Source organism: Hypanus sabinus, chromosome 1 (assembly GCF_030144855.1).
Source record: "Hypanus sabinus isolate sHypSab1 chromosome 1, sHypSab1.hap1, whole genome shotgun sequence".
Taxonomy (NCBI): Eukaryota; Metazoa; Chordata; class Chondrichthyes; order Myliobatiformes; family Dasyatidae; genus Hypanus; species Hypanus sabinus.
Window position 1 is genome coordinate 116,007,189 of NC_082706.1, and position 17,907 is coordinate 116,025,095.

A 17,907-nucleotide genomic window follows, 5' to 3' on the forward strand; every position below is an offset into this window, starting at 1 on the left:
TATGCCTTGTATGATGTGAAATTTGTTGTGCAGCAGCAAACATTGCAAGACCATAAAACTACCATAAATTACAAAATAGTGCAAAAAATTGGAGCAATCAGCATTCAAGGACCATTCAGAAACCTGATAGCAGAGGGGAAGAAGTTGTCTCTGAATTGTGTGTGAGTCTTCCGGCTCCTTAAACTGTTAGTTTGTGTATAGTTTCACTGTACAAGTTGTCAGGAGGGGACGGAGTGAAATAACTAGCTTTTTCAATTCATTATCTGTATTTTTGGGGGAGGATGGAAATGTAATTATCATTATGAATTTGGGCTCTGTGACATAGCTCATTAGTGGAACTGATCATTGAAATTGAAATCCCAATGATTTGACAATACAATAAACTCAGCGTACTAATATTCCTGTCAGAATGAGGAAAAAATAGTGTATATTTGTAAAAAATAAAAAAAAAATCTAGTATACTGCATTGACTCAGAATTCATACAGGGTAATCCTTAGTATGTGTTTGAGCTAGTTCTGAAAATGTTGCATTTGGCACCAATGCCTTGGTTAAGGAAAACAAAATTTAATGTAGCAGTCCTTGTTGGACACATATCTGTGGTCTATGAGATGAACGGTTAGTCTTAAATGCTTGCTTCAATATATTAAGGTTGCTATTAAAAAGGCAGAATAGTAAGCTCAAAACATGAAATCTGTGAGGACAGTGGACTGGAATAAGAACTGGAGAACTAGAGGGAGGTGATGGGCAAGTCATGGGTGAGAGGAGATGGGGTGAGGGCGTTACCATAATGGGGAAGAACTGATAAGAACAGGGTGGAAAAACAAGGAAGTGGTTACCAGAAGTCAGATAAATCAATATTCATGTCATCTGATTGGAGACTACCTGGACAGAATATGAGGCATTTGGCTTTATGGTAGTAGATAATCCCCAGAGCCTGATCAAGTGTATTGTCGGATGCTAGGTTTCAGAATGGTGGCCTAGGTGCATCAGGGTAGGGGAGTCCAAAACTAAATTTAAAATGAAAAGCAAAATTAATTAAAGGAGGCCTGAGGAGAATTTTTCCCATACAGGGTGGTGAATGAATAGACCAGGCTACCAGAGGAAATGGTAGAGGCAAGTACAATTATGGCACTTTAAGAGGCAGATTCAAATTCTTAGTTTAAATTGCATAATCATAAGTGAGGTATCTGAACAACACACACAAAATGCTAGAGGAACTCAGAGTGCCGGGCAGCCTCTTTGAAAAGAGTACAGTTGACTTTTCAGCCCTAAACCTCGACTGTACTCCTTTTCATAGATGCTGTCTGCCCTGCTGAGTACTGTGGCATTTTGTGTGTTGCTTAACTTGTTTCTTATTAAATTTTCCAATGATAGAAATGTTTTTGGGTCAGTTTTCCATAGTCAAAATCATCAATTTAACTATACGGAATTGTAACTTTGCATTTTTCATAAGGATAATTGAAATTTAATTTCAGGGATTGTGTTTTAGCCTTGGTCAACGTGGTTACTTAAAATAATATTTTACATATTACTCCAATTTCATGTAAAGAATATTTCATTCTAAATTGAGTACAGTAATAATCATTCCGAGTTCAATTTCCTATCAGTCACCAGGTAGCCCTTATGTTCAGTACTTGTGAAAAGAAGATTTTTGCTTAGCATTTGGCTTGGATTTTTAAGGTACATTTACCAGTTGGTGGCTGGCAGGCGAATGAAAGTTAAAAGACAGTATTGCTTGAGGCAGTGTATGCCTCTAAACAGACCTTGCATAATGCACCCTGTTGAGCATCTGTATCGTGAACTGCACAAAGATCATCAGTAAAGCTTATTTGCACCCCCACTCCTGGAGATATGGGCCCAAAAGTTGGTATGAGAGGATCGTAATTGTTCAGTGGGTGGAGTGCTACCTGAAGATTAAGCATTTGAACTCCTGAAATAATCGGTGTCAGGTAGATAGCTCTTGGCTTGATTAGTTGAAGAGAGGTTGAGGTTGGAGAGAGAGGTGCTGCTTACTCTCAGATATTGGGTAGGTATTATATTTGGGTGGCCAGCCTTAAAAGGTTTATACCTAAGCCAGGTTTCCAGCATTGACCTTTTAAGCCTGGGCCCTGCACAAGCCATCTCTTCAGTCACATTGTTGCAGGCTTCTTGAACATTGTAAAATCCTGCTTTTATCTGAAGGGATAGCAAATCATGCAGGCTACACACAAACTTCTATTTGAAATTAGAAGTGCACTTGAGCCTCTGCTATTTGTGGATTGGCTTGCTCTGGTTTCCCCTCCCTTCCCTCCACAACATGATTGAAATCCTTCCAAGAAGAGCTCACAAACCTCCCCAACATTTTGAATGCAAATACTTTTTATGTAGGTTCCACGTTCCCTGGAAGAGATCCCAATGATCCAGATATTTGAAGCCCTTCTCCCTACATGAGTTATTTAACTACACATTCAACTATATTGTCTTTCTATTTCAGGCCTCAGTAGGTTGTGGCAGTAGAAGTAATCCTGAAATCAGAGCCCTAGAGGTCCTGCTTTTTAACTTCTAGCATATCTTCTATATAGGAGCACATCTGTTTTCTTGCCTTTTCATGAATACAAATATAGCACAAGATCTTTGGCTACTTGCCTTCCCTTTTTCAAAATGTGCCTAATCTGTTCAGGGACGTACTTGACTCTGGCACTGGGGAGACAGCATACCATTCTAGAATTCTGCTCGTGACCAGAAAACCTTATCTTTTCCTTGAGTATAGAGTATCCTCTCATTGTAACTGGCTTAGACCTGACAGCACACCTGACTGCAGGAAGATCAGTAATGTGGCTGCTGTTGTTGCTTTCTCCCGAGAGGCCACTTATTTTGATGGTTTCCAAGATGTTATACTTGTTAAAGAGAGGAATAGCCGTGAGGCCTTTGTACAACCTTCCTGCCTCTCTTCAGTCATCCATCTCTCTGGCTGAACCTACTGTGTGACCTCATCCCTGAAATTTATCTGTGATCCTTTCTACCCCCTGTATACATCCCAGTAAGTCCAACTACCACTCCAATTTAATAATGCAATCAGATAGGATCTGCAGCTGGACATGCTTCCTGCTATATCGACAGTATGGAAAATCTGCTCATCTGGTACCACAGGTCCCAAGTATGCAGATTGACTTATGCTGTACTTTGCACTTTGCATTATGATAGGAGAAATAAAAATAAAGATGAGACATTCAAAAGAAAAATATTTATTTGGGAAGTGCTATCAAATGAATGTACAAAACTGCTTATAAATTCTTGTTAAGAACTAACTTTTATCCCCAAAAGAGAATTAAATGTCGTTTGTATAATTGCAAAGGTGTATTAATTACAAACTGCCTTCAATATATGGGGTATGTAATTGGACAGAAAAGCTAAACCAGGTTGGGGGACCAATTCTTAATTAATTTGTTTCAAATGATTTTAATGGAAAAAATTGCTGAAATATTTCTGTGAAAATACAGATGAAACGGGTGGTAAAAAATTTCAGTTAAAAACATTGATTAAAGAGCTTAAGGTAAAAGAACCCTTCAGGGAAAATGATCATAATATGACTGAAATCACCTTGAAATTTGTCAAGGAGAAGCTTTAGTCAGGTGTGTCAGTATTACAGTGGAGTAAAAGGAATTACTGAGGCATGAGAGAGGAGTTGGCCAGAATTGACTGGAAAAGAACATGGGCACGGATAATGGCAGAGTGGCAGGCTGGAATTTCCAGAACCAATTTGGAAGGCATAGGCATCCCAACGAGGGAGAAGTATTCTAAAGCCAAGATGACACAATCGTAGCTAACAAGGGAAGGCAAAGCCAACGTAAAAGCCAAAGAGAGAGCATATAATAGAGCAAAGGTTACTGGGAAGTTAGAGGATTGGGAAGCTTTTAAAAACCAGCAGAAGGCAACTAAAAAAAGTCATTAAGAAGGTAAAGATGGAATATGAAAGTAAGCTAGCCAATAATATTAAAGAGGATATCAAAAGTTTCTTCAGATACATAGTTTTTAAAAAAAAGTTTCAGTAGAAGAAATGAAATGGTTTACTATTTTTTAAATGGAAAGAAAATATAAAAATCTGAGGCACAAAGGGACTTGGGAGTCCTTGTGCAGGATTCCCAAAAGGTTAATTTACAGTTTGAATCTATGGTGAGGAAGGCAATGGCATCAACACAGGTGATAAGACTTTTTGTCCTTCTCTCCTCTCGGGAGAAGGTTCAGGAGCTTTAAGATTCATACAGCCAGATTTGGGAACAGCTTCTTTCCAACTGTGATAAGACTGCTGAATGGATCCTGACCCGGATCTGGACCGTACCTTCCAAATATGGACCTGACTTGCACTACCTTAATTTCCCTTCTCTATTTTGTAATTATGATTTATAGTTTAAATTTTTATTATATTTACTTCGATTTGTACTTCAGGGAGCGTGAAGCACAGAATCAAATATTGCTGTGATGATTGTACGCTCTAGTATCAATTGTTTGGTGACAATAAAGGTAAAGTAATGTGTTGTTGACATTCATTTCAAGAAGGCTAGAATATAAAGGCAAGGATGGAATGTTGAGACTTTATAAAACACATTTGAGGCCTTGGTTGGAATATTATGAGTAGGTTTGGACCCCTTGTCTTAGAAAGTATGTGCTGAAACTTGAAGGTTCAAAGGAGGTTCATCACTAAAATGATTGCTGGATTGAATGGCTTGTCAAATGAAGAACGTTTGATGGCTCTGGGCCTTTATTCAGTAGAATTCAGAAGAATGAGGGGTGACCTCATTGACGCATTGAATGGTTAAAGGCTTTGATAGAGTGGATGTGGAGAGAATATTTCCTATGGTAGGAGATTCTAGGATCAGAGGATACAGCCTCAGAATAGAGGGACATCATTTCAGAATAGAGATGAGGAATTTATTTGGCCAGAGAGCGGCGAATCTGTGGAATTACTTGTCACAAGCAGCTGTGGAGGCCAAATCTTTACAAGTATTTAAGGCAGAGGTTGATAGATTCTTGATTGGTCAAGGCATGAAGGGATACAGGGAGAAGGCAGAAGATTGGGGCTGAGAGGGAAATGGATCTGTCATAATGAGATGACGGAGCAGACTCGAGGGGCCGAATGACCAGGTTCTGCTCCTATGTCTTATGGTCAAATCAAATACAGATCATTTTGCAATTCATTATATTATTGTAGTTGCAGTTATCACCAAATAGTTGATAGCTCCAAAATTTTGATAGATACTTTATTGATCCCAAAGGGAACTGCAGTGTCACAGTAGCATTATAAGTGCACAGATGTAAATATTAGAAGAGAAGTAGAAAGAATAAAAAATAAGTTACCACAAACAGTCTAACAGGAGGGGATCATCACTTCACCCGGCTATAGGTTGACACATTATAAAACTTGAAGGCCGAGGGTGAGAATGACCTCGTGGTGCTATTTGGAGCAGTGCAGTTGATTCAGTCTTTTGCTAGAAGTGCTTCTCTGTTCAGCCAAAGTGGGTTGCAGAGAGTGAGAAACAATTATCCAGGATTTTCTGTAGGGTCCTTTTGTTCTACCACAGCCTCCAGTATATCCAGTTTGACTCCTATAAGAGATCGAGCCTTTCTCATCAGTTTATTGAGCCTGTTGGTGTCACCTGTGTTGATGCCATTGCCCCTGCACACACCACATGGAAGATTGTACTGGCAACAGTGGACTAGTAGAACATGTGAAGGAGAGGCCTGCATACTCCAAAGAACCTCAGTTTCCCCAGGAAGCAGAGGCGACTCTGGCCCTTGTGCATATCCTGTGTGTTGTTCCACTAAAGTCTGTTATCCAGGTGCACCCCCAGGTACTTGTAGGTCCTCACCATATTCACATCCTACCATCAATAGTAGCTGGGAGCAGTGCAGGCTTAGCCTTCCTAACGTCCATCACTGTCTCCTTTGTCTTACTAATGTTGAGCTGCAGATGATTCAGTTTGCATAATTTGTCAATAATTCATCCTCCTGCCTTCTCTTTATATACCCAACTATTGCTGAGCCATCAGAGAATTTCTGCAGATGACATTCTCAGTGTTGTATCTAAAGTCCGAGCTATACAGGGTAAAGAGGAAATTGGTTCTATAATTGAAGATTTGCTGTGAGCTAGCCTCTCCTATTGCATGTCTAAGATTTAATTAATTCACTATATGATGGATTGTTGTTAATTGAGCCATCGGCTAAATGGGGCAGCTGCTTAATTGGGACAACTCTCAATGAACAAAGACTAATCGAAACTCGCTCCCTTTGTTTATTTGGGACGCAGTTTCTAATTAATGTATGTCTCATGCACTTGTGTGGCTGTTAGATGTCTCTGTTCTTAGGGCAAATGGCATCAGTGGTGAGAGTTTGTGTTCAAAAAGCAGTGATTTTTACCACTGATAGTTAGTTTCTAATTAATGTATGTCTCATGCACTTGTGTGGCTGTTAGATGTCTCTGTTCTTAGGGCAAATGGCATCAGTGGTGAGAGTTTGTGTTCAAAAAGCAGTGATTTTTACCACTGATAGTTGGCGAGAAACAAGTGGTAAGACCATTCAGAACTGTTTTGCTCAATGAGGTTTCAAGCGTTTAGGCTTGGAGATGCCAGAAATGGTCAGGAGTGAAAATGAAACTACTTCAAGGAATAATTAAGGTATTGACGATCACCTTGAATGTTACAATGAAAATGGAAATTTGGAGAATGCAGTTGTCTAAAGCATTGTATTAAGGCATCCATTATCTGCACTAGGTGTCTGCGCTGATTTTGTTCATTTGCAGTCAATAAAAAAACAGCAGATCAACAGATGAATTAATAACTTGAGAATTAATATGCTGTTTTATAGTAATGTAGTGGTATCAGTAGTGTTCTAATTTGTTCTGTATTTCAGTTAAGTACAGAAATTGTTACTTAGTTAAACTTTAGTTTGTCTTTTTTATGTTAACTATTTCCATGAAACTTCGGCTAATTGGGCCAAAATGTTCTGGTCGCGATGTGTCTCAATTACCTGGAATCCAGTATAGTTGAATGACAATTTATTGCACAATTTGAACAATAAAACAAGTTTTAATTAGTATTTATAGTTTATTCAATTGTTTTGTTGCAGTGAAGGGAAATGTTTGGATCACCAAGTCTCAAAGTAATGGATTTTAATTTTTAAAATTTCTGTTTGCAACATATTACAAACATATCTGATTTTTTTGTGGTAATTTTTTTTTATTGAAGTTCATCAAACAAACATTTCCATAAGGTGTATTTCAGACATTGTACATATACATCATATAATCATATATATCACAAAATCTCCACAAAGTATTTATCTGCGGTATACACTTATAGGAAAGAGTGGAAAGAAAAAACAAGCAAAAGGAAAGAACTATGTACAAGTAAGGAGTGATCTTTTTTTACAACAGGTTCATTGATTTGTGAGAATGAAATCAGGTCTATAAGGCATTATGTAGTTAAACCATTTTTCCCAGTATGAATCAAATTGTTCCAGCTTGTGATTAACAGATGCTGTTATCTTCTCCATTTTGTAAATGTCCATTGTAATTTCCATCCATGTATTTAAAGTTGGGCTCTCCTGTGATACCCATCTCCTAGTAAGCGTCTTTTTACCAACCACCAACAGTATATTCATTAAATATTTATCTCTTTTCAACCATTCTTGAGGTATATATCCAAAATATATGGTCTTACTCCCTAAGGGTATTTCACATTTAAAGATATCTTGTAGGGCATTGTGTATCCTCCCTCCAATGGTTTTTGATAATAGGGCTGTCCCAAAAAATAAGATAATGATTTGCATTTTGATATCCACAATTCCTCCAGCAAACAGGGAGGTTACCATCTTAATGGGATTTCTGAGAGGGTGTAATAAAATACCAAGTTTTTCCATCCAAACTCCCTCCATTTCTGTGAACTGGTACACTTCCATTGATATCCCTCCTTCCTTCTCCCATTTTGTTTTAATTTATGAAGTCGAATGTGTTTTAAGATTTGACAACCCCTTATACATGCTTGAAATTATTCTACTACCATTATCTGAATGATATGCTTTTCTAAAGAGCTCTATCAAGCATTTATTTGCCTTGGTTACATTTTTAAGCATCTTGTTAACATATTGTCGCATCTGTAAATACCGATTTTTTTTTTTTAAATCTTGTTTTTCTAATAAGTGTTTCTCTTTAAGCATTTGAAAACTGAACAGTGTTCCTTCTTTCATTATGTTGCAAAGAACTGTTATTCCTTTAGCTGTCCAGTCCTTAATTCTAGCATCCAATTTATTTGGTGTAAAATCAGAGTCATATGCACACCATTTAAGAATTGCAATATCTCCCTCTAGATTATATTCTTTTATAGTGTTTTTCCATATTTTAAGAATCAATTTCACCCATGGGTTATCAATAGTATTTATGTACCTTTGCAGGTTATCAGCCAAAATTGCTTGTATGGGGATGGGAAGTACCCGCTGCTCAATGTTTTTCCATTGAGCTTCATATGATGGGTTGCACCAACATATCACAGCTCTCAGCTGTGCTGCAAAATAATAATCTCTAGGAGAAGGCAAGACCCATACCCCCCTTTTCCTTCGCTAATTGCAAAGTTTTGAGGCAAACTCTAGGCCTTTTACCCTGCCAAATATACCTTGATAGCATCTTGTTCCATTCATTGAATTGATTTTGATTAATCTCTATTGGTAGGGTCTGAAAGAGATATAACAGTCTGGGCAGTATATTCACTTTAATCGACTCAATCCATGAACTGAGATTGAAAAAAGGAATTAGGCTCCATCTTGCCACATTTTCCTTAATTTTTTTATATAGAGGCTGATAATTACATTCTGATAATTTTGCCAAATCTTTTGGCATAATGATGCCCAAATATTTGAATGACTGTGTGTGCCATGCCCAGGGGTATCGACTTTCAGATTCTCTTGGTGGGCTATAGTAATATGAAAGTAATTGGGTTTTATCTATGTTGATCTTCTATCCTGATAATTGACCATATTGTTCAAAGGATTGCATCAATTTAGGTAAAGAGTAAGTTGGTTGCCCTAGGTCAGGGGTCAGCAACCTTTATCACTGAAAGAGCCACTTGGACCCGTTTCCCACAGAAAAGAAAACACTGGGAGCCGCAAAACCCGTTTGACATTTAAAATGAAATAACACTGCATACAACGTTTTTTTTGCCTTTATGCTATGTATAAACAAACTATAATGTGTTGCATTTATGAAATTGATGAACTCCTGCAGAGAAAACGAAATTACATTTCTGCATGCAACAAAAACATTTTGAACTCCGAAAAAAAGACGTTGGGTTGAAAGTTACTTTTAAGTAAAATATTCAATGTCTATTTGAGTCCTTCTTGTATTTATGAAAAACGCCGAACTTAAATTTTCCGCCAGCAGCAAACCAAAAATAACGTCAGCCAGCTGTCATCCTGAAAAATGAAAGGACTATTTCACTGAACAATGAAAAAATATGAATATAAGTAAAATAATAGGCAATTAAAATATTTATCATACTTGGTTAATGGGATTTCTGCTCCTGGACCTCAGCGCACAGCGTCTGCACATCAGGGCTGTATGATGTCACCTTCATCTTTACACAGGATCGCAAGCTGTCATCTGTGAGGTTTTCAATATCACTCCATTTGTGTTTCTGAGCAAGAACGGCCTTCTGACGGGCAACATCTTCAAGGTCTGCTGTCAAGCGTCTAAACTTGGACACCCATATGTCTTTGTCGGCTATGTCGGCCAGTTCCATCTCAAGATCAGGTTGACTCACACCTGCCAATGCAGTCGTATTCAGTAGGGAAGGATCGATGCTTAAGGGAGTGACCGGGAAGGATAATGTGTTTTTTTCCTCTCTGAACTCACAGAAGCGTTTCCCAAACGATGTTTGCATTGCGATGATTGCAGAATGTAAATACTCCGAAATTATCATGTCGTGACCTTGTTTGAACTCTCTCAAATTGGGGAAGTGAGACAAAGTGCCTTTCTGTAAATCTCTGGCAAGCACTGTCAACTTGCGCTCGAATGCCAAAACATCCTCCAACATGTGCAGGGCTGTACGTCCTTTCCCCTGAAGAGCTGTGTTCAGCGTGTTCAGGTGCGCTGTCATGTCTACCATGAAGTGTAGCTTTTCCAGCCACTCTGGCTGTTCCAGCTCAGGAAAGGTGAGCCCTTTGCTGCCCAGGAAAGTTTTCACTTCTTCCAGACACGCGACAAAGCGTTTCAGCACCTTCCGTCTGGACAGCCAGCGATAAAAACACGTTGTAGCGGTGTCAGTAAACTGCAGTCAAAGATAGCTTTATTCGAACTAAACAGCCTTGCTTTTCAGCTTCCCTCAACCCAGCCCCCATGGACGCAAATGCTGCAAAAGACGCGTACTCACAAACCCCCGTAGGCTATCTCCCTTAGCCGGAATGCTGGCTAATTGTGAGCCGTTTTATGATGTGGCAGGAAATGTGTCGCTACACTTAGGTTGTACAAGATCACCATAATTACATTTCAAAAGCTAACAAACTAACATAAAATACATTTTAATTAAATACTGACCAATTATTTCCCAAAGCCACAGGGAGCCGCAGCACAGAGGTGAAAGAGCCACAAATGGCTCGGGAGCCGCAGGTTGCCGACCCCCGCCCTAGGTAGATCAAAATGTCATCCGCATAACAAGCCAATTTATGCTCTGTCCCTTTAATAGTAATTCCCCTGATACCTTCATTTTGTCTGATGTATTGAGCTAATGGTTCCAGATATAGCACGAAGAGTAGTGGTGACCATGCACAACCCTGTCTCGTGCCCCTTTCTAGGGTAAGACTGTTTGATAAATAGCCATTGATTTTAATCCTAGCAGGAGGATTGTCATATAGTGTCTATATAGTTTTAATAATTGTGTCTTGGAAACCAAATCTATGTAAAATTCTGTAAAGAAAATTCCAATTAACCGAATCAAATGCTTTTTCAGCGTATACACTGATTTCAAGTAACTAAAACTTTGAAACCCAGCTCTGTCCTTTCAGGGAACTGCTAATTCAGCGTCAGCTGATGTTCAGTAATAGTAGTAAGTTCTGACTGAATTGTGAGGTTAAGTTCCCCTTTTGAGTATATGATCTACTCTGATACATCGAATTACTCTATTCCAAAAAGTTAAATTAACCTCATCTGTTTTAATGGACATAAATGTTCTTCTCACTGCAATATTTAATGAAGAGAATGTAACCAACATTAACTCTGCTTTCTTTTAACAAAATAGTAAATATTTCTGTTGGTATGGGGACTTGTTTCCTGTAATTGGCTTCTGTTTGTTTTGAAGGATTAAGGGTACTGCAAAATTAGGTTTTAATTTATTCTTCAAAGAAATAGGCAAACTTTGAACAAATGAAAGTTTGGAATCGGTATATTGGTCTAATTTTGGAATTTGTATGACAAATATTATAAGATACAATACAAAAATAGGGCAAGAGAGGAGCAATGAGGGAGTGTTATTGAGTTCATGACAATTCAGAAATCTGATGGCAGAATGGAAGAAGTTCTTGTACCACTAGCCTGTTGGATGATGTGGTACAGGAGCCAGAAGCATTATGAGAAGAGATGTGTCCCATACGGTGAGGGTCTTAACGATGGATGCGGTCTTCTTAAGTCACTACATTTTACAGATGTCCTGGATGGTGGGGAGGCTTGTACCTGTGAAGAAGCTAACTAACTCTCTGCAGCCTTTAGCAATCCTGTGCATTCGAGCCTCCTTGCCAGGGAGTGATGCAACCAGTCAAAATACTTTCCACTGTATCTAGAGAAATTTTAGTCTTTGACATACCAAATCTCTGCCGTGCTGCTTTGCTAATCATTTCAATATGTTGGCCCCAGGATGCATCCTGAGGTTTTGACGCCTAGGAACTTGAAATTGCTCACCCTTTTCACTGCTGTTCCCTCCACTGGGTCTGGTATGTATTAAGACTTATCCCACCTGAAGTCCATAATTCCTTGGTCTTTCTGATGTTGAGTGCAAAGTTGTTGTGACAGCACTCAACCAGCTGATCTGTCTCACTCCTGTATCCTCCTTGTTGCCATTTGAGATTCTGCCAACAACGGTGATAATTGGTGAAATTATAGATGGTGTTTGAACTTTGCCTAGCCACAGTCATGAGTGTAGGAAGAGCAGAAAATTGGGCTAAGCATGCTAATACGAGGAGCTGATGTTATAACTGATCCACACTGACTATGGCCTCACAGTGAGAAAGTCAGATAGTGTCGCAAAGGCCCAGAATTTGAAGCTTACTGGATTAGTACTGAAGGGATGATGGTGAGCTGAAATCAGTAAGCAGCCTGACATAGGTGTTGCTGTTATCCAGGTGGTTAAGGGCCTCGTGGAGAGCGATTGAGATTGCTGTTGTGTTGGTAGCCAAATTACAATGGGCCCAGGTCCTTGCTTAGGCAGGAATTAATTCTGGCCATGACCAACCTCTCAGTACTTCACAGATGTGAGTTCTACCAGGCAATTAATTGCCAAGACAGCTCACCTTTTTGGGCATTGGTGTGATTTGATACCCTTTTGAAGCAGGTGAGAACCAGCAGTGAGAGGTTGAAAATGTCCTTAAATGCTCTACCAGTTGGTTGGCATAGATTTTCATTAATCTGTCAGGTAAGCCTTTAGGGCCTAACGCCGTGAAGGATGTTCTGACATCGGCGTAGTGAGACAGAGATCACAGTGTCATCTAATGCTGTGTGTGATCTTATTCTTCTTTTCAATGTGTGCATAAAAGTAATTGAGCTCAGGAGAATGGAATATCGCAACCATTTATGCTGTTTTAGGCTTGTAGGAATTAATGACGTGCCAACCCTACCACAGCTGTCGTGCATCTGAGTGTGTTTTGAACTTCACCTGGAATTGCTTTTCACTTTCCTTGGCCTAATACTGAACATTGGCTTTATAAGTTGGTATATTCGTTTATTATTGTCACATTTACCAAAGTACATTGGAAAATCTTGCATGCCATCCATACAGATCGTTTCACCTTGGGCAGTATTTTTCAAAGCATATAAATATTATTAACCACTGATTATTTATATACCTGTTAGCTTGATAGTTATAGCATCTGATATCTTTGATAACAAAATAAGAGGACCCTGGTTATTCCAAATTGGCTTGTGTAGTTTAACCTGAATATTAGTGGTATAAATACAACACACTAACCAACCTCCCTGAATAAAGGAAAGGATAATAGACCACTCAGATTACAAAAGAATGATTCCTAATAGGGAGTAATATGTTAGCAATGTGGCTAAGATTCATGTGGGTTCAAGAGATACAGTTGTTAGCCATACAAGTTGTTTAAACTGCCTGTACAGCATACAGTGACTCTGAGACAGAGAAGTTGGAGCCAGACATAGTTCTGAGAAACCAGCCATAAGGATTACTGAGAGAGGCTATAGAAAAAGCAACAATAGTTGTAGAACATCTTCAAGATGGGCAGGTAATTATCACAGGTAATGACACAGCAGTAATGTTAAGTCATCATTTCACTTCAGTATTTACTAGAGGATGCAACAAGTGGATGTGACATTTGATGAATAGATATCCCATTTATCTAAAATGGGAAAAGGGGATATATTAAATAAACAAATCAAACTTGGAAAGTAAAAGCTCCGATTCAGATGAATTGCATCCGTGCAGAGACATTGCTGCGCATGCCTAGTAATTTGTTGGGTATAGGTCTCAGAAGACCAGTGAATAGTTTATATTTTTTTAAATATTGAAAATGAAGGTAAAAACATGTCCTCAGAACTACAGACCACTTATAGATTCCAACATTGGCAGTAGAAAACAGTAATAGAATACCAAACACAAGGAAATCTGCAGTTGCTGGAAATTCAAGCAGCACATACAAAATGCTGGTGGAATGCAGCAGGCCAGGCAGCATTTTGTATGTGTTGCATAGAATACCAAAGAAAGGAGAGAGTGGAAGAACAGATGATCTAGAGACCAACAGATATAAAAATGCATTGTTAGTTTGGGCTTAAAGGGTTATTTGAGTGATGTTTCTGTAACTACTTCCAAAAAATACCAACTTGTGGACAGTGGCAAAGCAATACCTGCAGGAATGTCAACAAATCATTCAACACAGAAACAGGCCCCATTGTTCATCCATTCTGATGATCAGGTACTAATCCTATACACCAGCACGTGGTCTGTGGTTTATTATGGTTTGGCAATTCAGGTACTGCTCCAGATGCCTCGTAGATGTTGCAAGTGTGCCTACTTGTCTCCACCACATTTTCTAACACTCAAATATCCTCTGAGTGCATAGAAAATCAGAATATCTCTCTAATCCTCCCACTTAAATTGTGCCTCAGAGGACCAGTAAATAGTCGTGAACTCCTCTGCCGTAGAGAAATTGTTGTTAGTATCTACTTTTGTATATTCCTTATACTTTTTGTACCTCATGTTATCCCTCAGCCTTAACTGGTTCTTGTAATCAGAATGTATCCTGTCTCCTCATAATTAAAATGCTTAATCCTGTGAATCTCCTGTTCATCCCCTCCAGTGCAATAACACTTTATAGTGTGATGTTCAAAAAGGATGCTAAGGAAACTTACAAGGATGATACCAGAAATATGATTGCATGTATATGAGGAAAGGATGAATATACTGGGATACCTTATAAGAAAAGGGAACGTCATGACTGAGCAGCAATCTTTAAAATTATAAAGTTTAGATAGCATAGAAATAATGTTTCAACGTGCAGGGAAGAGCGCAACCATTAAAATAAGACAGTTGCCAAGTAATCCCAACAGGAAACCAAACATATCTCCTCCTTTACCCCTCCCCACCTTGAAATTACCTTTCATCTGTTCTTTATCTCTTTGCCTCTTTTTCTGTCCCAATTGACCAATCCATTTTTTCAATTTCCTAGGCACCTGCAAGAAATGTTGTTCCTGTTGTTTTACCTTTTCTCTTCCATTCAACAATCCAAGCATTCCTTGAAGTGAAGTAGCGATTCACTTGGATGTCTTCAGAATCAGGTTTATTATCACCCGCATGTCTCATGAAATTTGTTAAATTAGCAGCTGTTCAGTGCAATATATAGAAGAAAAAAAAATTACAGTATACATATACTGGTGGCCCCCCGTTTTTCGAACGTTTGCTTTACGACAGCTTGCTGTTACGAAAGAACTACCGTAAATTCCGGACTATAAGCCGCTACTTTTTTCCCACGCTTTGAACACTGCGGCAACACTGCGGCCTATACTATGGTGCGGCTAATGCATGTTTTTTTTTCATGCCGCCAAAAACATTTTGCCTCGTAACAGTAGACCAATAAAATTGATGAGTAGTTCACAGAGGTCCAATGAAATTGTACGATAAATCAAGTGCACTTTCACAATTAAATTATTGTAAATCAGTCATTTGTACACCCTCATCAACATGGAAAACACTCGAAGAAAAGCATATGATGCAGCTTTTAAGTTAAAGGCGATCAATCTGGCAGTTGAAGAAGGAAATCGAGCTGCTGCACATAATCTTGGCATAAATGAATCGATGGTGAGACGGTGGAGACGCCAGCGTGAAGAACTGAGTCAATGCAAAAAGACGACAAAAGCTTTCAGAGGTAATCATAGCAGATGGCCCGAACTTGAAAACTTTCTTGAAGACTGGGTTAACACACAGAGAGCAGGCGGCCGCGGTGTTTCCACCGTGCAGATCAGACTGAAGGCTAAAGCAATCGCCACCAAAATGAAAATCGAAGATTTTAGAGGTGGGCCATCGTGGTGTTTTAGATTTATGAGACGAAAAGGCCTGTCCGTCAGGGTACGCACGACTCTGTGTCAGCAGCTCCCTCCCGACCACGAGGAAAAACTTGCTAACTTCCGCACATTCACTCAAACAAAGATAGCGGAGAATTCCATCGGGCCCGATGATATCATAAATATGGATGAAGTACCTTTGACGTTTGACCTGCCTCTCACTCGGACTGTTAATAAAAAAGGTGACTCGTTCATCACACTGAAAACAAGTGGCCATGAGAGGACGCGTTTTACTTGTGTTCTGAGCTGCACAGCATCCGGACTAAAGCTTCCACCGATGGTGATTTTTAAGCGGCTGACAATGAAAGTTCAGTGAAAGCTGCCATCAAGAGTACAAACTCAATTCTAGCTGTGATTCCTGGGGGCACCACGAAGTATTTGCAGCCACTGGACATCAGCGTGAACCGGGCATTTAAAGTGGCGCTGCGCGTTGAGTGGGAGGCTTGGATGACGAGCGGCGAGAAATCCTTTACCAAAACAGGACGCATGCGAAGTGCATCTTTAACTCAAGTCTGCCAGTGGATCCTAAATGCGTGGAGCCGTGTCACAACATCCACCATCACCAACGGGTTTCGAAAGGCTGGACTGCTGCGTGATGAAGAGGACCGCGTGCGCTCAAGTGACAGCGACAACGAAGAGACTGAAGTGAGTGACGAGATCCTGAGGTTGTTCAATTCGGACACTGAAGAAGAGGACTTTGATGGTTTTAGTGCGCAGGAGGAAGATGAAGAAGGCGATCAATAACTTTTCCTGGTAGGCTGCAGTATATATATTTTTTTTACCTGTTGTTAGGAGATATTGGAATGTTGTTCGTGCACTATTCAGTAAAAAAGTATACGCAACATAATTTGTGTGTTACCGATACGTATGTATATTTAAAAGTAGCTGTGTTACAGGCACTGTTCGAAAAAAAAACATTTGCAATATGTATTTGTTTATGTTACCATACGGATTTAATTAGAAGTTTAAAAATCCTCACGTGTAATATCTTTCTATGTAAATATCTCATATTACAACGTGGGACACCTGCGGTTTAAAGTCCGGTGCGGCCTGTACAAGTACAAAATTGATTTTCTTTCTAAAATTAGAGCGTGTGGCTTTTAATCAGGTGCGCTCTGTAGTCCGGAATCTACGGTACATGAGTACCTGTTTTCACTATCCATAGAGGATTTTCGCTTTTGTGAAAAAAAGACACCTGCTTTAAACGTGTGTTTACTCTGAGAAAGACTACCATGACCTGTGAAGCCTTGTGCGGGCAGGTGTGTGCGCATGTGTGTACGTGATGATTCTCTCCCCCCCCCCCCCCCCCCACCCCAAATGGATTTTGGCTCGCTGGCTTCCCCATTCTGATAAGTGAAACTAACCGTACATACAATATTTCTACTTTATATAGGCTGTATATTTATCATATCATTCCTGCTTTTACTATATGTTCGTGTTATTTTAGGTTTTATGTATTATTTGGTATGATTTGGTAGGTTTTTTTGGGTCTGGGAATGCTCAAAAATTTTTCCCATATAAATTCATGATAATTGCTTCTTCGCTTTATGACATTTTGGCTTACAAACAGTTTCATAGGAACGCTCTACCTTAGGATAGCAGGGGAAACCTGTATTGAATAGATTAAAAATCGTGCAAAAACAAAAATAATATATATTTTAAAAAGTGAGTTGGTGTTCAAGAGTTCAATGTCCATTTAGGAATCGGATGGCAGAGGGGAAGAAACTGTTCCTGAATCGCTGAGTGTGTGCCTTCAGGCTTCTGTACCTCCTACCTGATGGTAATGGTGAGAAAAGGGCATGCCCTGGGTGCTTAATAATGGATGCTGCCTTTCTGGGACACTGCTCCTTGAAGATGTCCTGGGTACTTTGTAGGCTAGTACCCAACTAAATTTACAACCCCTCTGCAGCTTCTTTCAGTCCTGTGTAGTAGCCTTCCATACCAGACAGTGATGCAGCTTGTCAGAATGCTTTCCACGGTACATCTATAGAAGTTTCTGAGTGTATTTTTTTTCATTATCTTCAAACTCATAATGAAGTATAGACATTCTCTTGGTGCCTTTATAACTGCATCAGTATGTTGGGGCTAGGTTAGGTCC

General features: G+C 39.4%; 2 protein-coding genes across 4 annotated transcripts in view; one reads left to right on the top strand and one right to left on the bottom strand.

Moving 5' to 3' along the window:
* The window catches only part of LOC132397040 (KH domain-containing, RNA-binding, signal transduction-associated protein 3-like), a 222,965-nt gene that overhangs the window by 31,863 nt on the left and 173,195 nt on the right, over positions 1–17,907 (top strand). The window lies entirely within an intron of this gene.
* Positions 9,244–10,582, bottom strand: LOC132397048 (general transcription factor II-I repeat domain-containing protein 2-like). Its single transcript, XM_059975297.1, has 2 exons — positions 9,525–10,582; positions 9,244–9,439 (listed from the first exon to the last, which is right to left on the bottom strand). Exon 1 carries the CDS (start codon positions 10,129–10,131, stop codon positions 9,529–9,531), a length of 603 nt encoding a protein of 200 aa, XP_059831280.1. The 5' UTR covers positions 10,132–10,582; the 3' UTR covers positions 9,244–9,439; positions 9,525–9,528.